The following is a 23,618-nucleotide window of genomic DNA, read 5'->3' as shown; positions in this document are numbered from 1 at the left end:
TGCTGCTAACGTTAGCAACTAGCCTGTTAGTGAGAAGACTGGCTGCAATGCATGATGGTCTATAGCTTGATCAATGTAGCGCGCATTGCATTTTCACCAATTTCATATTGCATTAAAGCAGAAAAGTTACAATTAAAAAAATCCAACACAAAATAATGGGCAATGCTAGGCTGTGCTAACCCCATTCAATCTCCTTTTCTCAACTGTGACACCTTTTACATGTTTGTGCATTTATGAGTTTATTAAACCTCATGACGTCCTGTTGATACATGCAAAAGATTACATTGAAACAAAACATATATTTTTTTTACAATATGGAGGTACACAGTAGACAAGAAGATCATTGCCACAATTTTAACTATTTAAATGTTCCATATTCACCGTAATAAGCAATAGTACTCAACATTTGGATGTATCACTTATTTGAATTTGTTAATACAGATTATGATGATTATGAAGGATCAAAGTGCTTGAAGTGAATACATATTTAAGGTTAAATATTCCCTCTGTATGTATAACATCACCTGCCATCTAATCGTATGTGCTGGACAGAATATATCGGCAGATCTTTAAGAGTACCATACTTCCATCGTAATAGGCAATTCATAATCGCTCCCTGTGAGATGAACAATAACAGATATGTGCAAGTGGTAGTGTAGAAAATGAGGCATGAATCATTGTCCTGGATTTTTCCAGTTTCCCTCTCCTTTCCTGGGCTCTTAAAACCACAATCCCTCCCATTACAATCAAAGCCGCCACATCCAACAGCAGATTAATGGGGGACTTCCTCTACATCGCTTTGCGCCGTGGTAATTCATCTTAATTGTGATACATTCCTTCTGGCTGCGTTCCCAGTTCGCCAGATGCTCCTGCGTCTGTTTGACAAATAGATCCCTTACAATGTCTTCAAAGCTTTAAGTTCTGGGCCTTGAGTGTCTGAAGTTCGTGCTCGCACACATTAGCCATACAGGACAACATCTGTATACAGCTGGTTCTCCAGCTCTGAATCATTTGAAGATCAGGCCTAGAAGTCAAGAGTTTGTGACGTTCACATTGAGTCAGTTCAGGTAAAAATACTCCTGTGGTTCACGACCAGGGCCGTTTGGCTCTCCCGTCTCCTCTCCTTCTTCCTCTCCATTCTCACCTTCCAGCAGACGACGCTGGACGCTAGGAGCACCAGCCCGGCCGAGAGGAGCACCAGGCCGAAGTAGGAGATGGTGGATCCGTGGGAGTTGAAGCTGTAAGCCACCGCAGTGACCACGATGCCTGCGATGAGCACCACCACGCCGAACGGGACGGTGCAGCGATAGCAGGACAGCTCCGCCCCGCCGGTGGCTGCGGTCAGCTGGACCTCATTGACCAGGGGGATGTTGACCGTCGTCGCAGTGGAGACAGGGCGCTCATTGTTATTGGCCTTCTCCGGGGTGGCAGGTGTTCTCATGGCGTCCTTTGGAGTGTTTTCTGGCATCGCAGGGACCGGCAGCCTTCAGTTAACCAACCACAGATGGTTCGGCAGCCTTGCCCTTTTACCCCTTTTCCTTGCTAGGATCTCGCAGTCTGTGTGGAGACAGAAAGCATCAGTCAGACTTTATTGCTCAACACTGGACACAGCATTGCAGAAGGGAAAACAAAAGACCACGCAGATGCTTTTTGTTGGAACCCAACCCAACATTTCACAATTCACCTCCACTTTCTGACCACCACATGCTGCTTTAATAAACCCATGTAACCCCTCGGCGCAGTCCCAGCCGCCTCCTGACCCAGTCAGAGGACTTGTCTGAATGACGCAGGACCACTCAGCCCAGCACGAGCTGAGACATTCCCTGGAGAGCGCAGGATATGACATTACAAACTGCTCCGTGAAATGCGAGGAGCTTCAAAATCACCAGCAATTTCACAAGCACTCATTCTTCACCCCCCCTCACGTCTGCTGCTGGAAAGATGTGATTCAGATGCTGAGTGACAATAAGTGGGAAGTAGCTACAGGTTGAGTTATACTTTCCATCATTGTCAGGGTTTTTCAAACACGGCTTATTTAATCTTTCTTCACTATGGGAACTGTGGCGGTCAGGCCCCACCAAGGTGTCATGGCTCCTACTGATGCTGTTGTGGCTTATACATTTCTGTAAATGGTAATTGGTATGTTGTTGGCCAATTTGAGTATATTTGGACTCAATATATTGAAATCTGCAACTTTCAAAACTATAAAATTAAGAATTATGTAAATTTCTCCAGCTAAATTGTCCATTGTGTATAGACACCTTTGAATTTCTTTTTTGTTAATTTGGTTCACTGCAATATTCTGATATATTCTCATTGTAAAATACAACATGTCTGACGTTCCCTTTTGCAGTCACCGATTGTTTTCCTGTCGTCCAACAACCTTTTCAGGATTGGAGATACGCATATTCAGTCTCTTAGAGAAATAGAAAACACTAGGATCTTTTCAGAGAGCAGATGATAATCAAATGTTGACCCAGTATGCAGACATCTGCGTCTAGAAAACTTTTTAATATATAAATTTTTTTCCTCTCAAGAAATGAAAAGAAAAAAAGTTGATTTACCTCCAGTAATATAGTTGCACTACTTTTATTCTTTCGTTTCAGCTGTGTGAGTCTCTACTTTCATTTCCTGTCATTTCCTGTCCCCTTCTCCATGTGTGTGTCTTACCCACACAGAGTGAACCACAAACAGGTTGACATTTGATTATGTTTGGAGCAATAAAAGATTATAGCCTATCAAGGATAAACAGGCATTGAAGAGTCTGCATTTGTTTTTTTAAATGCAAACAATGTGTGGTGACAGGGGTGAGAGTAGTAGCAGGTAGAAAAGAGAAGTCCACACCCTATCTAAAAAAAAAAAACACATGTTGCGTAAAGCAAATAAAGCAATTAAAAGAAACTTAGAAAGTTTCACTTTGGCATCTGTTGCCTGTTTTCTAAGTGTGGGGGAATCACTGTGTTGACTCAATAAGTGTTTCCACATCTTGGCTAAAGCCCTGTTGGTGGTCATCAGATAACTCCGACATGTCTCAAGATGTTTACTTAGACGGAAAAAAAGAAGAAGAATCATTTATGTTTAAATCCCTTTGGAGAAACACTGGAGACTTTGGCATTTTAACAACTCTTCAGAACAAACCAGCATGAGAAGGAAACATCATTGATAATGGGTCATAAGGGTCTACACGTAGCCTATGACTTCACTATAGGAATTGGGAATCATTGCTCTAACTTGCGTTGATTCCCACTTGGTTTGTATCAGTTCTGTTAGAAACTGGAAACAGAAGTGTCTCATTATAAAAACCTGTAATCAGATAATTGATTCTTCATCTGATTAGAAAAACAACTTGTCTAATGTCTATACTGATGATGTTTCTTCCCATCACCTCAAGTTGTGTTTGTGATTCCTCTCATACTGTCATATCAATTTACTGTCATCTGCCAATAATTTTTTCTATGACATGTCAGACTATAATGAATAATGATGATGAATAATAGTGATGTCAATGCAAGAAGCACAGAATATAAAAAAAATACATTCAATATATAAATTATTAAAATGGTGGCAGATTAATCAACATCTCATCGCACAGACTGAAGATTTAAGTGGAGTTTGTGGTCAAGGATAAATTAAAGGGAGTAGTTAGGGGAAGAAAAACAGCAATAAAACCATCATCAGAGGAGGATCAAGTCTGTTCAGCTGTTTTTTTAGATAAAACAAGTGTTAGTGTTAAATACTGAAGTTAGAGGTTTGTTTACTGTAACTAAAGCTCAGCCTAAAGCTGTTATTTTAAGAATAAGTCCTCTAAATTCTCAGCAAATGAATCTGCAGCACCGCCGTGTAAACTACGGGATTACCTCAGTACAGCTGGTAAAAGATGAGCAGTCTGTTTTAACATTAAACAAACTCAAACTTCTCTCTATTTTCAGTGCGGTGACTCTTCATGACATGTTCGACAAAGCTTTGAATAGAAAACAGAAAAGTGAAGTTTATACCTCTCAGCTGTTTTCCATGTCGTGTCCAGTGTCCTCACTGGTGTACAGACTCCTGCGCTGCGGTGAAACTTGTCTCTGAATAAACCCGCTCATAAAATATTCAATCACATCGATCTAATGAAAAGTGAATGTTGTTTTTCCTCTGAGAGCTCAAGAAGCCCGCAGCCAACAGCGTCTCCTCCGGCAGGGGAACCTGACTCCCATTCATGAGACACGTCCGACTGTGGTGTCCCCCAGGTTATGAGCCTCACTGCCATTCCCATTGAGAGCAACAATTTCAAGTATCGATGACTGTGAAGCTCACAATAGTTAGAGAAATAACCTGTTTCCGTCTCGCATTTCAAATTAAAACGCGTGTTGCTGCGAATCATTTGTAAGGACTTTGCAGTTTACTGGATGCATTTATTTTGAAGTCCCTATTTGTGTATTTCCGTTGTTATTATTATTAGCCTATTATTTTTTAATTCTGTAATAAGAAATTAGGCTAATAAAGATAATGGGCAGAAATGTGAAGGTGAAGCAAATTGATGCAACAATTTATTTGGTCTGTTTCTGGTTTTATTTTTATTTTTTTTGTTGTTACTTGTTTGTTTTTCATGATTGCAGAATTTAGATTTGGTTATAAGAACATACAGTGCCTATAGCACTTGATAAACTGTTTGTATGTCCAACCTAAAGTAGCATTATTGTGAAATCAAACAGTTACAGTAGGCTACTATGTTTCAGTCACATTCAGTGTGCATGTGACTCAAAACTAACTGTTCTATGGTGCACATGAGAACATTAAGCATGTAATTTATAATTTTCCACAGATAAAATGTGTCATGTGTAAGCTTAAACATCAGAGTCAGTGTTCACAATAAAGTAGCCTAGGTGTAATTCTGTATTCCTGTGTCTTCAACTTCATAGATTTGTGTCAATGCAACAGCAACTATATGTTTATTAATTTAATTAATTCAATCTAATTTCTTAATTGGATTTTTTTTTTTTTTTTTTTTTGCGCCATCATTGCCTCTTTTATTTTGAAGGTGACACCCGGAAGCCGGTGTTGGGCTGGTTGCTGGGTGACAGATTAGTGTCAGAGAGGAGCCGCGAGCCGTCATGTCGCTGCAGTTTACAGATGAGGAGTTCCAGGGCGCGTGGAGGGAGCTGGACGAGCCGCAGCTGGACGGAGGATGGGAGCTCTTCACCGAGACCATGGGCGTCAAAATCTACCGCCTCTATGACAAGGTACCGACGAGCATTAGTCAAAAGTGCTGTTTTCTTTACAGCAGGAAGTGGCTGCTAACCGAATGAATGAGTGAGTTCCTATCGGCCTGTAGCGTCACTAGCATCATTGCTTCTCACTCCCTCTTTTCCCAAAATGATGTGATATTGTTATTTATTTATTTTTATCTGTGGGCTAATTTATTTTTTCTGTAACAAAATGCATTAAAGCATTGGTGTCGGTATCCTAGCGGCAAAAATGGGAAACATCCCCGGAAACTGAGCAGGAGCTGGTGTGTTTTTCCTTATTGACTCCTGTCACACCAAAACCCATTCAGAAACCTGCTGATTAATTACTGCCTCACCAATGGGACAGATATGCACGGCTGCTGCAGCTTTATTCAATATGGTTATATAATTATGCAATCCACGTTGCAGCTCGGCATTATTCTGAAAAATCTCAGCAGCAGTCCTCAACAATTTGAAACTGAATTTGAATAGAAGTTATTCAAATTCAGTGATTGAAGCCAGTAATGTTAAAATCAAAGTATAAACTTTACATAGGCCTAAATCAAATGCGATTTGGTTTCAATTATGCAAGAAAAATTAATCATACAATACATAAATCTAAAAACAAAACAATGCAATACATAGAAATATGTCCTTCACCATTAAGTTCAGTCAATAACACTGAATTCTCACCAACATATTCCTGTAATGTAAGAAAAAAAACCAAAAAAAAAACCCAATACACAATTCTAGTATCAACAGAGTAATAGTTTTAAGATACTATGTCCACTGCAAAGAGAAACCAAAGCAACTTTAAATGGATGGTTTTCTGAATGGAGTTTGGTATGGGATTGCTTCCTCATCAGACCGACACAAATTCAGCCACAGAGTCGTCAAAACTTGTGACAAGAGCTGTTATGGCAGTTAAGGGTGTTAACTGTATCTGACCTTCTGAATCAAATCCAACAACACTTCCTCACTTGGACTGAGACAGGGTGTGACGCGGAGAGGCTGTAATCAGAGTTATGTGGTTTGGGATTAGTTGCATACTGTGGGGTGTGGCTTGCAGCCTGCAGTTCGAACACCGAACTTTCATGTGCTGTTTACAGGAAACTGGACTTTATGAGTACAAAGTCTTTGGTGTGCTCACCACCTGCACCCCAGAGCTGTGTGCAGATGTCTACATGGACTTGACCTATCGTAAACATTGGGATGGATATGTGAAAGGTAAAAAAGAAAGAAATGGCAGGACGAGGTTCACGGTCCAAGTCAAATCACCCTCATACATCCTCAGCCTAAGAAATGGACTAGTCATTGCATTCAGATTAGTTTCAATAGATGTTTAATTGATTGTTTACAGCAGCGAATATGTAGCCTCTTGTTGTCGTAGCCTAATGTTTCAGTTCTGTAAGTAACATATTTCATTTTTGACTCTTGTCTTCATGCACCACTACAGTGACAAGGTAACATGTTGTATTGTTGCTCTGGTTCGTAGTCATATAGTCACGTAGTTACATATTCTATTAGAAACAACTGGATTCAAATACTGTCAACAAACTTCAAATGATTTTGTAGAAGTAACTACCCTGTCTTAGGATGTTCTTTTTGGATAGACTTGCTGTTTGTGGTGGAGTTATTTTTGTCTTCCCCTTATAGCCTAGCTATAGCTTTTCCCCATCAAAGTGTTTTTTTGTTGTTGTTTTTTTACAGAACTTGATCAACAAAGGGAAATGACTTATTTTGCAAATCAGTCAGTCAATACTATCTGATGGACAAAGTAACAAACTTTGAAATAGCACTAGTTTAGTTTAGTTTTAGTTTGGTTTTCAGTTTATTTCGGACATGTAAAAGGAAATAATAAAATAATACAGTAATGGACAGGCATAACAAATAAATACTTTACAAAAGACAACACATGAAAAATGAAAATACTACATGATGATTGAATTCTTCATATCCCAAAAGCAGTGGGAAGAAGTGAAACTTATCTACTCCCACCCTCTATTATCAAGCTGGGCAAAAGGTCTTGTAAACACCCTTAGATTTCCTAGACCTGGGTTTACAAAAACACAAGCTAACAGACTACAGTTTTTTGGTGCTGTCTGTCTTTCTTGCATCATTTAAACATGAGCATGGATTTTCTCATTTAAAGTATCCTCTCAGATCACAGAAATACAAGTTTTATATCATCTGAAAGCGTTTTACTAAATGTTTTTGTCTTGTCTTTATTCAGAGCTCTATGAGAAAGACTTCGAAGGACAGTCGGCGATCTACTGGGAAGTGAAATACCCGTTCCCTCTGTCGAACAGGGACGTATCCTTCTGGTTTATGTTTACGCCCTGATCAAATGTAGTTATGGGACACACTTTCACAGAGTATCTTCCCTGACAGCACGAACCTCAGTATGTGTACGTCAGGGAGAGGAAAGACCTGGATGTGGACGGCAGGAAGATCTGGGTGATCCTGGCCAAAAGCTCTCCAGAGACGCCATGTTCAGAAAAGAGCGGCGTGCTGCGGGTCAAAGACTACAAGCAGAGCGTTGCCCTGGAGAGCGACGGTGCCTGTGGAACTAGAGGTAACACAAGATGAGCGAATGTAATGATGCTACTGTCATCCTTTTTTATGTTTGCACAGAAAGGAGTGATAAAATGTTTAGCTGGTTTCATGGTTTGCATAAAGAAACAACATTATAAATGAAATTAAATGAAGAAGTTGACTTTTCATTGGATGTTTAAGCCATTTAAATGATGTAAAAAACCTATGCATGCACACAGTAAACATACAAACTTCTAATTTACATGAGGAGATGTAATGGAGTGACAGGACCGGGCAGTATGGAGAAGATTAATATTGCAATATCGGTTTTTATATTTCACCAATACTATTTAACACCATTTTTGGGCAAATATATGCCAAAATAAAATAATCAGTTTGATTCGATGAAATCTGCTTGATACTGTTGCAAGCTCCATTATCATCACTGTGTTAATGTGCTTTATTTCAGTTTTCCTGAATTACTTTGACAACCCCGGTGGTATGATTCCTGTCTGGCTGGTGAACTGGGCAGCTAAGGTGAGTCCCATTTGACTGCAGTACTACAGTACATAAACACACAGAAAAAAAAAATGCAACGTGCAACCTCCTTAAATCTGATTAACCCATTAAGTAGCTTTGGGGCAAAGGCTTCACTGAACAGTTACAGATGGGTCACATGTGGAGAATTTCCCCCTCACAGGGATAAATCAAGTGTGACTCAACCTGTGTGGGTTGAATCAAGGCTTCCTGTCAAACATCAGAGTTGCAGAATTGATTGATTTTAATCTTTTTAAATGTTTTTGTTTTGAATGTGACTCATTGTGCTTGTGCTTTTTTGTCTGCCTTTAGCTGTGCCATTGATGCTCAGAGTTTGATGTTAGATTAAAGAAAGAAAAGCCTTTAAATAGGTGTTTATTCCACTAAGTCCGAGAGTTATTGTGTGGTATTTCTCCCCCCAAATATAATGTGTTTAGACTTATAGAAATTATGGATACTCGAACTTTCACCAGCATGGGAATCGTGACGGGACCATTTCCCACCAACACATCATGATCTTTGAAATGTACACATGTTTGTTGTTGCCCTACATAAAAGGGTTCACTCACAGGCCTCGTAGAGCTCCATCCCTCCGCCTGCTTTATGGTTCTTCTGCGTTATTGTTTGCAGATGTGCGGCTGGGTGATGTCAGCAGCTGCTCAGTTCGTTGCCCCTCCTGGGTGGGACCCGTTGGCACATGTGTTTGTGACGCTCACTGACAGATCCTCTCTGTCTGTTTTTTTTTTTGTGAAACAGAGTGGGGTTCCAGGTTTCTTGACAGACATGCAGAAGGCCTGCGGCAATTACCAATCCTACTGCCAGAAGAAATGAACGCAGCTGACGGGACAGGAGCCTCGCACACAAGGGCTTTGATCCATTTTATTTTCTTTCTGTTTTTTTGGGAGATATTGTAATGTTTTTATGTTCAAATTTGACTTGAGGTGAATGGGGCATGGTGTGGGATGCTAGCATGCTGTTTCCTCAGGCATGATCTGCATGAACTGCCAACCTGCTAGATAGGCTGGATAATCAATTGAACCTAATCAGTTATGTTCCATTGTGCTGTAATATCCAATATTGTATTGTCTTTTCTGTGCAATCTCTGTAAGCTCCAGCCCCCTCCAGGACTTTGGAGCTTTCACACTATAGTATATTTTTAAGCAACTGTTTGTACAAAAACATAAAATGTATCATTACCTTGGGTGCTATGGTGAGACAATGATTAGTTGGAGCTTCTCGTATTGGTCTTAGTCACTTATCCTTGTTTGAATTTTCTTTACTGTGTAAGTTAAATGCGATACATGCAGTATAATTTTAATTTGTTGACACTGGAATCTCTGTAAGCTCCAGCCCCCTCCAGGACTTTGGAGCTTTCACACTATAGTATATTTTTAAGCAACTGTTTGTACAAAAACATAAAATGTATCATTACCTTGGGTGCTATGGTGAGACAATGATTAGTTGGAGCTTCTCGTATTGGTCTTAGTCACTCGTTTGAATTTTCTTTACTGTGTAAGTTAAATGCGATACATGCAGTATAATTTTAATTTGTTGACACTGGAATCATCTTAATGTCCAATTCAATTCACTTGAATTCGCTCATGTACAATATTGAGGTGAAAACGACAAATCTGTACTTGTAGAGGAATTAAGCCTCTTTTCTTTGGGTTCACTACTTATGCAAAGATAATATTATGAATGCATATGGTCAAGGATACAGTATCTAAGGTAGTACTGTATTTAGGCCATACCTCTAATCTGATGATGAAATGACTATTACTGTGTAATATTGCTATGTTAAAGAAATGAATAAACTTTAAATTGAAATGAAAAGACCTGACTTTTTTTCAGTACAGACCTGTTTCTCTCGTCATGGTCCACATCTCTTCAAACTACTTTGTTTGAACATTTTATTTGGAAGTTTTCTTACTTCTAATGTTTTTTCCTTCTTTAACTAGTTAAAAATAAAATAAAATGTATTGGCTCCATACTTGTACCTGTATATGTACAAGGAGTAAGTTTTTTGTTATGAGTGCCTTTTTATCATTACTAATATAGGCTATTTTACATATATTACCAGTCAAAAGTTTGGACACACCTTCTCATTCAGTGGTCTTTCTTTCGTTTTTTTAATTACTCTTTACATTGTAGATTCATACATAAGGCATCAAACTGTTGAAGGAACACATGGAATCATATTGTAAACACAAAAGTGTGTCACTTGACCTAAACCAGAGACGTTCTACCCAACTGAGATGGTTTGGGGTTGAGACACAGAGTAAAAGCAAAACATCCAACAAGTGCTCAGCACCTCTCCTTCAAGACTGTTGGAAGATCAGTCCAGGTGATGACCTCATGAAGCTGATGAGAGAATCAAAAGTGTGCAAAAATCTGTCATCAAAGCAAAAGGTGGCTACATTGAAAAATCTAAAAACTAAAACTTAGGCCTACTCAAAAAAGAGAAGTTGAGTCCAAACATTTGATTGGAAGTACATATTGTATATTTTTTGGATATTGTTAAAAAAGAAAAGAAAAAAGAAAGAAAAAAATATGTAGCTAGTAGTTGCAACCTTAGAAAAAAAACAAAACGAGACTACAAACATGTGGACTACTGAGGCCTCTGATTGGCCAATCAATCAAACCTGCATCACTGGTCAGGTGCTGTTGTTGCCGGCGGGTAAATTAAAAAATGGCTCCTTTCCAACGCGGAGCTTTTGGCAAACCAGGAGGAGGAGTAGGGTGCTGCTGCTGTTGTCGGTAAGAACCAAATATTCATCAACTTTTGGGACTAGGGAATTGTCTAAAAACCTTTTGCCGTGTTTTGTAAGTTGATTTTTTTTTTACGACCTCTCTTTACTGTATGTTTTGCTGGTGAGTGGATTATTTATTCAACCAGTTGTCTGTACTGAAGCAGGTTTTAATGTTATGGAGGTAACGTTACAGTAACTAACGTTAGGCCTAAATTGTATTTCTTTGCTTTAAAATACTCTTGTTATAATTTAACAGATTTGGAGGGAAAACAGAGTAGGCCTATTATTAGACACTCACACTTTGGAGCTACAAGTGACTATAATCTGTTATCTTCTGTAATGATTATCTGCTTGAGATTTTAACTCCTATGTCGGTGGTTCACTCGTTACCTGGGCAAATCTCCATAGTAACGTGTGTTGAACTGGGCTGTTGCTAGACTTGAGCAAGCTCGCTGCCTTGCTATGACAGCCCTTTGCTAAGCTAGCTAGCTGGTTAATCTAGTGATGTTTGTTTCTGAGTGTGACCAAAGTTGACATGTAAAACCTTTAAAAAGCAGCAGGAGTTTTATCTGAGGACATTTGTGTAACCATACAACTTTAACTAGTTTAATCCATAGACTGTAGTATGGTTTAATCAGATGAAGGTGAGCTATACAACCCACATTTTTGCTAACTTACACTAACAACCTTTAAGAGTGAAGAAGTTGTAATTCATATTCTTATATTCATTTTTTTTTTTTAGCCTTTATCCCATGTAACAGACCTAACAACAATTTTGAAAGCTTCAGAATACTTTAGGACTTCAGCAGGGCTCCAGACTGCCCCTAAATGCCCCTATAATTTAAGACAGTGCAAATGTTTCATCTTGCAGTAAAGTAAATGTGAATATTTGCTTCACAAGTTGATTTGTGCCCCTAAACTTAATGTTTGTGCTCTATAAATTTTAAGTTAAGGGCCACTGTGCACCCAGTAAAAAAAGTTAGTCTGGAGCTCTGGACTTATTTCACAAATTGGATGAAATACAATGATTATTTGTTGAATGATATGAAGATTTCAGCCAAACTGAGACTCCATAAGTATTCATCTAATCAACATGCTTTGATTGATAGGTACATCAAACGTTGTGCAATCTAAAGATGTTTTGCGCTTCGCTGAGTTAAAATGTTTTTACCACCTCCGCGTTTGTTCCTGTCACTGTGATGAGAAAATACGCCTCTGGCTTGATCCCATTATATTATAATGTGTTTTTACAAAATGTTTTGCATGATAACAAAATTATATAAGACATTTACAAGACAAAAGTTGGCCTCTCTTGAGGCAGACATTGCCAAACCAAAGAATAGTGAACAAGTGATTTGTGATTTATTCCTGCAGAGGGTCAGTGAGATCTTCTCCCTGGTGTGTGATACTGAAGAAGAATTTCAAAGCTGCAGCTGGAAATATTGAAGTGGGTCATTAAAGTGTCTTCTGTCTTCAACAGGTGATCCTTAGATGGTGTTTCTGTACACAAAAGCAAAGTATGGGAATAGACTGCCACATCCTGAGAAGGCTGGAGTGTCATGTTTTGCGGACAAGGCTGCTGCAGGTTGGAAACTGACTTTTATCACTGGCATTTTAATGTGACGTGATGTAAAGAAGTCTTAAAGTGGTTTAGAGCTGTATCTCTTATGAGTGACTGGTGTCTTTATCTTTCATTTGGACAATACACTACACTGTAGAACATTTTGAATTATAGACCTGATATACATTCGTTCACCTCTCGCTGTCTCTGTGGAGTTCTCAGTGGAAACAATGAATTACAGGGTCATTTCCTTTTTGCCTCTATAATGCTCCTGATTACTCTTCTACCACAGAGGCATAAATGAAACCAGGCCAGAGACCTCCATCCCCTCCCTAGCCATGACACACCCTCACGCCCTCCCACCCCTGTGCCCTGTGTCTTTTTTTTCTCTTTGCTGATGAGTCGTGAAACTAGTGCTGGCCCAGATGTTTCCTGATGGAAGAAGATGGTTGTAGTTTCCTATGAGGTCACTTTGCTGGTGGTGCAGTGATAGCTTTGGTGGTCTTTACTCCCTCCCTATTGTCCATCTACCATCATCATTAGACTGGATCTTTGCTCCTGCTTCATCAGGCACTATAAAAGCAAAATACTGTAATAGGTTGCAGATCATGTACAAAACATCATGATCTTGTATTTTGGTGTGTTTAACCCATAACCACACATAACTAACATTAATTGAGAAATAATGTTAAGCAACACTGGTATATTTTAGTCCAAAATAATAACGACTGTGGAGAGTGGGTCATATATTATTATGGTAATTAACATCCCAAGTGTTTATGACAAACATCAGTTTCAGATATAATCTTTTGTAGCAAATTTAAGTAGTGTTTTATATAATACAGCTTATGAGCAAACTAGGGAGAATAGCTGTCATAAAATGTCTAATATTATGCATGTCTAGTTTGAAAGGAGACATTTGGTCAGTCAGCGTAACAGAGAAATCTTTTTTGGGGACAGATCATTTCAGATCCTCCTCAATATGTTTTGTAGACAAGCAGACTTGTAAGTTTAATGTGATGTGGGTTTTATTACAAAAAAAGACAGCAGCAAAACCAATTTCAGCCCCATTATTGAACTAAATTGTCCCTTCTGTACAGCAGCTCTTTTATTCTTGCTCACTCCACCTACTTTGGACACAACCAGCCATTTATTTGTATCCTGTCGTCCCTAGACGCTATTGTTTCTCTTTCATAGTGGATAATTATTGTATCTCATTTCTCTCAGTGATATATAGACAATAAAGACATCCCCGTATTGCTCTGGTTCATACCTTGTTATGCTTCAGTCCATTTTCACCATGGCAAAATAAATTATTGTAACATTAATCAAATGATGATAACGGTGATCTTACATGATTTACTAATGCTATTAAATTTAACAGTCCAGAGTGATAAAACACACGTTAAAATATTTCCCACAGTAGGCCATGAAAAGAATGTTTTTTTCCAGGCGCCATTATGCCCATAAATGTGCTGTTTACTATGGAAGGACCACAAATTTTCAGTACAAGGCTGCTATGTGCAGAAATGCATTTGCATGAAATGTCACTGCCTGTCAGCTCGCTGATCTGTGATGTTTTTACTCCCTCTGGTGGTGAAAGGTACATATTACTTGTGCATCTTGGACAACCTCAACTCCTGGTCCATGGCTCAAATATGCCACTGTAACATGAACAAGCTTAATGCCTGAAAACACAGTCACAATATAGGCTATAAATGTAAATGTGAACCAAATGGAAAAAAAAATCAAATTTTACACAGTACAGTTGGATTCTGAATCAAGAGGGAGATCTGAAGTTGAGCTAAGGACATTTAGGACCAATTTACTTGAAAAATAACAGACACTGGAGGTTATACAAAAGATGCTGTCTTATTATGAAAACGTCAACCACCTAATTCTACGCCCCTTTGTACATGGGGATATTGTGACATCTGCTGTCAGAAATATACAAAGTAAAGTGAATAATACAAACAATAAAGTGAGATGGCTGAAACTGATAATTATATTGCCCACACTTTATCAGCATGTGTCCTATTGAACTCTGTTGGAAGGTTTAGCTCCGACACAATAAATTAAACTCATGAAAAACAGAACATTTAGAAGGAAAAATACTGTCAGGCATTATTTGTCTCCTTTTGGTAGTATAGTAAAGTGAGGTCAACAGGCACAATCTAGATTTCTAGGCAAACAGCAGTGAGTTAGTCATTAATATCACAATAAAAAAAGAAAAGAAAGTTGAACTCCAGTGGTGATGTTATAAGTTCATTTCAGTTTTTGATGTTAACTGTCTGACTGATTGGATTTGAAATGGTGAGATGTGGTTTCAGCAAAGTTCTCATGCGTTTGTTTGGGAATAACAGCGGCAGCAGTGACAAAAATCAGACGCTTAGATCCCACTTTAATGCAACATTTTATCCCCTGGAATGTCTTGGGTGAATAATATTCAGTCCTGGAGTCTTTCCACTGCCAGTCTTTCACAAATGGAAGACAAATATATTTCTTGGCCGGCCATTGTGTTTCAGAGTGAGGTTCTTTTGATTGGTAATATACAGGGCTAATTAGCTTAAGAAAGTGATATAGTTTTTCTGCTGGACTGCTGCTCCCCCTTAACGTCAGCTCAGATTTCCCAGGTGCCTCGCTGTCTGCCAGAGGTAACAAAATAATGGCTCCACTTGGAAGCCTATTTTTCAAAGTCGTTTTTTTGTGATTTTTAATAGATTACTATTAGAGATATTGGTGTACTCGGGGGAATCCTTGATCCTGAATAGGCTTTTATGTGTTTTCTTCTTTTTCTACACTCCGCTGTGCAAACCAGCTATACTACGGTGGAAGGCTCTCTGCCCCATTATGCATGCAGATTCACATGAAAGCTCAACGTGAGCCTGTTTTATAAAGAGGGAAAACTGCAATTTCAATGCTTGAATTTCTTTTTTTCCTTCTCTGTAACAGAATGAAAGAAAATCCTCCTTATTTTCTGTGATGTCTGACATTCCTGCATCTAAAGAAGTGTCATGCTGTAAGAGCAACAGTTTAACATTTTTTGTGATGGGGTGCATTTGAAATGACTTTTTTTTTTTAAATATATTGTTGATCCTTTGCATTGTAGCGGTTTAGTTTGAACTAACTAGGTCATGAAACCACAAATTGAAGGTCATTAATGTTTGTTGCTGTTCAGAATGGCTACACTCAAAGGCAGGATGAAGTCAGTCAAATCTGAGCCTGTTGTTCTCATGAAACCAGTGGAGGTAGTTGTACTGGGAATGAAGAAAAGAACTTGAAGTTCAAACCCTGCCTTCTCTCTCAGTCCCTCGCACCTGGCCAATCACGTAAAGTGAGCGTGCTAGATCGACTGTCGGCTTCGATTGAACTAGAAACAGAAATTTTTGGACGCAGCCCCTGCAGTTCTGACATTGGAAAGATGTGAAAGGAGGAGGTTTCAGACTCTCAGATGAGCTAACAAGCCTTCCGTTACTAGCACACTGACCTGACATGATATCTATCAGGGCTGTGACATTATTGTGCAACTCTGACGTGGTGGCAGGCTGGCAGCCACGCTGTTTTGCATCGTGCTAATTTAAATATTCTGGTTCTTTTCTGGTGATGTTAAGAAAAAGATGACTAAACTATCCAGTGAAACATCTGATGATACTTTCCCTAATTCAGCAGAAGGTCTCCACTTTCTAAAACCTCTGGCTCTTTGTCCAAAGAAAATCAGTAGCGCTGCTGCTTATTGAATTCTGAATTCCTTTGGACAGTCATGGACACGTTCAGGGTTTCACTATATGAAATACATTTTACAGTAGTCGTGACTGTCTTTTGACCTTTTGACTGAATGAACTCTTCCTCAACATTTTGATTTCAGTCGTTATCACTTGTAAAGTTACGAGATGTAGTGTCACCACTTTGGCTCTGTTTTTTCTTTTTCTTACACAGAACTTTGAATCTCCCTTGCTTCACTGCAGCCTCTTGAAAAAACCAAGTACAATATACGGCCTGTCTGTAGATACATGAGCGTAATGAAGTCATTTTAACCCATTGAAAACCTTGGATAGGTACCAGCTGATAATGTTCTGATGCCTCTCTAACTTTCACCTTCAGGCTACATAAGTTACACAATATAGTTTTCATTGCAGTCAACACCAGTAACTTTAGCACAGCTGTATTTCTCCTGCCAGTCTTCAATAGAGTAAATCAAACACTGGACATTTTGAGGTAATTCAACCTCTGCAAATGATAATTCATCAAACTGTACAAAGCTTAAGTGCTTATTCAGATGACTGGTTTCCTAAAAAAAAGAGGGAGTTGTCTTCAGGCTGTGTAATTTAGATATGATCTATGTGTGCATTTAGGAAACTACAACAAAGTCCCGCTTAAAAAAACAAAAAAACTTGCACTTAAACACATCTGTGCATTTCACTTTATTTCTACTCTTCTACTTGTTTGAGAGGAGAAATGTTTAGCCAATAACTACATTACATCCAGCTTCTAATTTATCAATCCTAATGTCTTTTACATATCAGAAAGGATTTTTGGTGAATTGGAAAAACAAACAAATTTCAAACTTGTCTTAAATTTGTCTCTGCCAAAATTGAGGATGGAAAAACAGTAAGACAAACAGGCTTTCTAAAATGCCAGTATTTTAAACATGGTTAATAAATGACTTCTCCTGTCTCCTGTTACAGAAATTACTTAGACTATTTGTACTTTATATTTTGAATCATGGTGACACACTTGAACAAATTCAAATGACACTTATCTGAACTACCTTTTCTCAGGTTTTTATTTTTATGAGCTCCCTCCACATTGGACAACATAGGAAAAGTGGCTAAAACTCAGCTACAACAAACCTGTGCATCACATGCAACATGTGATCAGTATGAACAGAAGCAGATTGAATATGATGATGATTGTCACCCAGTTTCTTCTCTGAACCAGTAGTTCTTCACATTCAAATATGTTTAGCTCCTGGTGTCTGACATCTGAACAATCTCAGGTCATAAACGTTTTAACAGCGATCCAATCAAATCCTTTTTTTCTGATCCGAAAACTGTCTGGAAATCAGATCAATTAACATTTATGTAAAATCTCAGTGAAAGTTACCTGCAAAATAGGGTTTCTTTACGCAGCCCCTGAGCAGCTTCGGGTCATTGTTTTCCAGCTCCTCTGTTTTCCTCATCCCTGTTAAAGACAAGTTTTCAGATTTGATTTACTCTGGACATAATGTTCAGGAAGCTCATGCCTCAGGTGTGAAAAACAGTGGTTTTATGTGGAAAGTTGAGAGACAAAGATTCACATTAGTCTGGCTTAGTGTGGACGTGCTACTGAAGTTGGGTCAGTCCGTACTTTTCATAAGAGGCTTTTAATCGTGCATATTATCACGAGCCAAGCGAGTGGTACACCGGCTTCTGTTAGTGGTGAGAGGCAGCTACAGCGCAGTTCAGACCTCCTCCTCTTTACAGTAACCTTACAGTAAATGCATGTCTAAATTTAAAAGGCTGAACTCTTCTGCTTGTCTGTGCTGGTTTGGGTTTGATTGCATAACAGTAACGCTCGTGTGCTGCAGACTGCACGGCTAATGCCAGCTATTTGTTTTCTTCTGTGTTTTTTTTTCTTGCATTCATTAAAAATAATTGTGTTTTCTGCTGAGCAGACCACAGACTGGCACCTCCTCTCAGTCACAGCTCCTCTCTGGGCCAACATAAGCCTTGCATACCAAGGAGGGACGACTTGTGTTTACCTCACCCTACCGGCACAGACCGACGGCAGACTGAGGGTCCTCTCCTTTTTCTTCTGTGGTTTCTGGCAGCCTGCGCCAGATTCCTCCATGTCTATCACTGCAATCAGCAGGCCAGACCCAGAGTCAGCCAAGCGGCTTGAAACAAAGCAGCATGAACGGCTGAACATAAAGTAGGTGAAGCGTTTCTTTCTGGATACTGAGAAGAAGAATCTGTTTTCTCTCTCAGCTTCGTCAGTTTTCCGCTCTTTGTCATTGGAGGACAGTTCTTCTCTTTCGTGATAAGCCAAAGTGCAGTACGCTCAGTTTCCTCCTCAGAAGCGGAACTCGCAGCAGCATGACATGTCCTACAATGTATTATAATTCTCTTGAAAATGTCAGTACATCTTCTCCATGATCTGTTTGTGCCATTGGTTCCTAATTAAATTTGATTTTTTTTGACTGGCTACAGAGCAGATTCATCCCTCTGTCTAAATATAACTCTCAGGATCCCACACCTCAAATTATGTCATTAACCGTAACCATCCACATAAAACCAAAGTATGTGCTGATAAGCTAAATGTCTTATTTAAATGGCAGAAGGTGTAAAGCACCCAGAAAATAAGGGTGTTGGTTAAAAATGCTTGTAATGCAGAGACATGTTTACCGAGGAATGATAAACAGCATGATTCTGCTCTGGCACCATCCAAGTGCTTTTCTTGGAGCGGTGCTTCACCTTCAGGGATTATTTGGATTAGACTAAATCATAGTAATGCCAGTCAAGAAAGAGCAGAGAAATGCTAGAGCTGCAGGAAACCAAGGTGAAGTTCTTGTCTTTGAAAAATGAAACAAGCTTTTGACCTCTGCCTGGTGGACTGGTGTAGTGTTGTGAGTAGTATTATGTCAGTCTGGTTGGGATTTTCAGAAACTGCTTTTGAATGATTTAGTTGGCAGGCGACTATAGGAAAATATTTATAGTGATTTATAGCAACTTCAAATTATTCTGGGTCAAATGAGCCAATCACATGGAGCTGTCAGCTCTTAAATCTTCCTGGCGCTCTGCCACAGTGTCAAACACAACCACTGGAGAAGCCAGAGGTGGCATTAAAAAGTAGCCTGACGATCAGTGTCATTTTGTTTTCACTTTAGTCAGACGTTTATGGGCATATTAGCAGTTTTCTCCTGGAACAGTTAATTTTGCCCCGATCAGTCAGTAGTGCCTTGTGTATCTGCCCCGTCTGTCAACAGCTGCAGTAGCTGTTGCTATAGGAGCAGTTAACTCTGGGTTTGTCATGAAATATATTGAAGGGCTCTCCTGCCTCTAGTCTAGGTCGACTCAAAACGACCTGATCGGCCATGCTTCCTGCCATTTCTTTGGCACATGGAAATGGTGTCCCCATTTCTTAATCCTGCCTAAAATGCTACGATCAGCTCGGCTGGCTTCGATCCTGGGAAACAGCCGTCAATAAGTACAAGACCAGACCCATTTAAATTGCTGAAAAGAAGAAAAAAAAATCAGATCAGAGTCCAGAACTCAGCAGGATCAGTGCAAATGGCAAACATCTGATCAGCGGAGTGACATCTTTTTACAATCTGTATATTTATGAGCTCTTACCGTTTTTATATAATCCTGCTAGAATTTTTTGTTCCAGTTTTTCTTTAAATATATTATTCAGCCTTGGGGAGCACATTGTTTTGTTGCATGCTGCATTTCACACCATAATTATCACATTAACCAAGAATGACACTGCACTGAAGTATGTGTTGATGGCAAAGAAGAAAAAGTTATGTGTAGTAGATATGAATCTTTGTGTCTCCACTGCTATTTGGATTCCATTAACCACGCACTTTCTATTGAGCAGTGAAAGAGTTTTTAAGAGAAATGTTTGTTATTTCACACCAAGCGCACGGAGCCAGCAGTAAACCCGTCTGTGAACTTAAGTGCTCTTCTATAAACTTCCTAACAGTGTATTCCCTAGTAAAAAAAAAATGCTGTGTTGGTCAGAGATGGATAGGGGGCATTTTGGGACCAATAAACCCAAAGTACACAAATGCCTCAAATGAGATGTCTCATTGTAGGCTGCAGACTGATTTACTGATTCCCAGAATCAAAGGCCAGTCACCCTCATGCCGTTGCGTTTCACAAACAAAGTGGGAGTTGGGGGAGGATGCACAATGGCTGTGACAGTATTACTGTTATTATCATTCCGCTGTTGCTCACTCCACACTATCAAATCACTGGTAATGGATATAATTGTTACTGCAAAGAGTGTTGTTGAAATCCCTGTTTAATTAGTCTGCACATAATGAGATGCTTCATGCATTAAGGCACGAGGGAAATGTGTAACTCTCAACCTGAGACTTCATATTTGTGTTTTTAAAATCGTCAGGAATGAAAGGTGAAGCTCTCTTCCATCTTGCCTGACCTGATCTCGCTATAACGACGGCAGTAACGAGCAGTAATGACTGCACATCCTCTCCTCTGCCTTCCAGTAATGCACTCAGATATGATTGAATCCTGCTCCTCGCCGGCTCTTTTCAAACACGTGCCTGAAAAACTACCCCATTACAAACCCAGTTAACTGCAGTAATCCGGGCTGTGGCAGGAGCACATCTTGCAGTATCATTAATGCCACTGCTCATTACGGCTTTGCCCTTGAATCCACACATACCAGGAGGAATCGAAAGTGTTTAATGGCTGCAGCCATGGCAACAGAAATTCTTCCTCTTTCTCTTTTTCCTGGAAAAATGCATCTTAATCAGCTGCACTGCAGACTTGTGTTTGGTTTTAGTGTCAGTTAAAGACCAGAACCATATCTCCGCTTTTTTTTCTTGCTGATTTCACGTTGGCTCAGCAGTGTACCGTAACCTACTGCATCCACAAACAAAACAGAGTTAATAAAATGAGACTTGTGTACATAAATTATTCAATCTACCTCAATTTAATCTAGTTATTTTGTTAGCATGTTTTTGGAATCGGGAGATAGGCCAAGGTCCAGACTCTCAGGGTTTCCTGAGCTTGGCACGTATCAGCTCTGCCGCCATTAACTTTGTGTTTGTAATTAGTTTAATTCTACAGTTATTAAGCCGTCTCACAAATACTGGAAGGAATTCAAGCGGCAGGCTGGATTCTCACAGAGCTTGCCATTCAGGCTCGTCTGGATGAGTCTGGTGCCACAGTTCTTTACATGGGATGATTCCACATGTTGTAGTTTGTTTTAGCTCTGCTGATCTGAACCATCAGTGGCACACATGCTCCTCAAAATTTAGATATACAGTATACACAATCACTAGCAGGCTGAACTGTACAAATATTGTGAGAGGAAAAGGCTTGACCCTTGAATACCAGTAGTCCGGGGTCAGTTGATCTAAAATCTGAGCTTGTTTAAAGAAAATGTATGTAGACTTTAGATGGCGACTGTAGTTGAGTCCTCTTCTGTGTTCACTCTTGCATCCTGTACCATAGATCAAAACCAGCCCCTTTATCTCCACTGGCATATTTCTTCCCTCTATTTAATTGTGATTAACTGATACCTCTTTGGCTCCTTTTCTAGACAATAATTATGTTTTTCATACTTTAGAAATATTAAATTACTTCTTGTATGAGATGCACTCCATCGAGCACATTTTTGATACCATTGCCAATAAGATAAGAGTTTTGGTACTGGTAGAAAAAGTTGTAGTTTCTTTTTTTGACACCTTTCACCTGACTTTTTTTTTTCCACAGACCCTTTTTCAATTAACAAAAAGAGGCACAAACAACAAAAGCTGAACAAAAGCTGTGCCTAAATAAAAGTCGGGTCTTAATTAACTGGGCTTTTGGGTACTCTAATCACTGACACACTGACAGGTTATATGGATGATCTAGACTCTAGAACAAAAGCTTATTACCATGATGTTGATCATTTTCTGTCCAGTTTATTGTTAAATGGTAGAAATTAGTGTAAAATCTTCAACTTACAACACCCTTACTTCAATAACAGTTTAAAGTGGGTTTAAAGAGTCATAGAACAATTACCATGTAGAATAATTGACAAAATGATGGAAGATCTAAGTCTCTGTTGACTAATGACCTAATAATTTCAACCATAATTGAGGACATCGTTCAAACTGTAAGTGAGACCATGTTTTTTCTCCAAATCCTTCCGTGGCCCGTCAGTGATCCTAAAAGGACTTAATTGAGTAATGTCTGTTTTCTAAAAACAGAGTCAGGAAAGAAGAATCGGCAAGATGATCACCTCTGGTGTTGATCTTCTGGCCTGACAAAAATTTATTTGGTGTTTTTCTATCTGGTCCATTTCCTTTTGTTATTCTAACCCACCATCCTTTTTCTGCCTCCATTACTATAATGGCCTGTGTATAGTGTTTTGTAATTGAGCGTTGTCCTGACAGATAAGTACATCTTTGAAGTGATGGGGTGTTCATCACTGGCTCGAAGAATATACGACACTGATTATTCGCGTTACCGTATCATCTGAACCCTTTAAGTGGTTTACCTGCCGCCTGCTCTGAGCGCTGGTCTGGATTCAGAGCGGATTGAGAGAAGCAGCTTTGGCCTTTGTAGTCCCCAGAGGGGTTGGGGTGGACAGGGCTTTGTTTAGTCTGACCTTAGTGTGTTTCTGCTGCTCCTAAAGCCTTTGGAGATGCCAATCTTAGAGTGTTTGAATGACCGGCAGGACATCATTCACTCTCAGCTCCCCAGTGCTTCATCTACTACCACACTTCAGCTTCTCAGCTAATGCCACTGTCCTTTTAATAGACAGACATCCCAACACACCCCTTTCATAGGGAAATTATAACTTTTGTCTTAGTCACAGGAGCTTAATTGTCATATGTTGGATTACAATACCAGTTGAGATGATTTTCCATTATTTTTAGATGTCAGTGATGATATCCTAATGGCGTTGAGTTCATTATCTTTGTCTAAGATGAGTCAGAAGTGGGGGAGTTTCTCTTTCTAAAGCAGCCAAATAGCACATTTTCTATGTTAAAATCAGTGGTAATAGAAGTACCAGTAGATCCTGCGCTTTAGTGAGTTGTTATACCACAATGTCAAAAATAATTTGCCAGAAGTTCAAATAGGTAGTTAATTCATCTATTACCTATTTTGCTCTGCACCGAGACGTTTGAATGGGCAGACCCACTTAACTACAGCTGTCAGATTGATGTATTCTTTATAATAATGTACTGTAGGCCGAGTGGTCGAAAGGTATAAATGGACCTTTTCTTATTATTATGGACTTATTTATTTCGGTTCAGATCCACATTTTCTATCTTTGGAGATGTTTAATCAGCATCTTGTGAAATCC

The 23,618-nt window shown here is 39.3% G+C and overlaps 2 protein-coding genes across 3 annotated transcripts; one reads left to right on the top strand and one right to left on the bottom strand.

Annotated features, from left to right (window-relative positions):
• Positions 1-220: 220 nt before the first annotated feature.
• On the bottom strand, positions 221-4,252 carry tmem100a (transmembrane protein 100a). 2 transcript variants are annotated; one of them, XM_085783653.1, is made up of 2 exons: positions 3,996-4,252; positions 221-1,557 (listed from the first exon to the last, which is right to left on the bottom strand). In XM_085783653.1, the coding sequence occupies exon 2, from the start codon at positions 1,466-1,468 to the stop codon at positions 1,064-1,066; it is 405 nt and encodes a 134-aa protein (XP_085639779.1). In that variant the 5' UTR covers positions 1,469-1,557; positions 3,996-4,252; the 3' UTR covers positions 221-1,063. The 2 variants fall into 2 exon arrangements, with proteins under 2 accessions (XP_085639779.1, XP_085639778.1); XM_085783652.1 differs by having other exon boundaries at positions 221-1,549.
• A 767-nt stretch (positions 4,253-5,019) lies between these two features.
• Positions 5,020-9,437, top strand: pctp (phosphatidylcholine transfer protein). Its single transcript, XM_085783651.1, has 6 exons — positions 5,020-5,225; positions 6,320-6,437; positions 7,444-7,523; positions 7,614-7,785; positions 8,215-8,282; positions 9,039-9,437. The coding sequence occupies exons 1-6, from the start codon at positions 5,097-5,099 to the stop codon at positions 9,111-9,113; spliced, it is 642 nt and encodes a 213-aa protein (XP_085639777.1). The 5' UTR covers positions 5,020-5,096; the 3' UTR covers positions 9,114-9,437.
• Positions 9,438-23,618: the final 14,181 nt, after the last annotated feature.

The sequence above is a fragment of the Trachurus japonicus genome, chromosome 8 (assembly GCF_045865225.1).
Source record: "Trachurus japonicus isolate A0001 chromosome 8, Traja_1.0".
NCBI classification, from domain to species: Eukaryota; Metazoa; Chordata; class Actinopteri; order Carangiformes; family Carangidae; genus Trachurus; species Trachurus japonicus.
The sequence above is the reverse complement of the archived record's forward strand: the minus strand, read 5'-3'. Positions and strand labels throughout refer to the sequence as shown.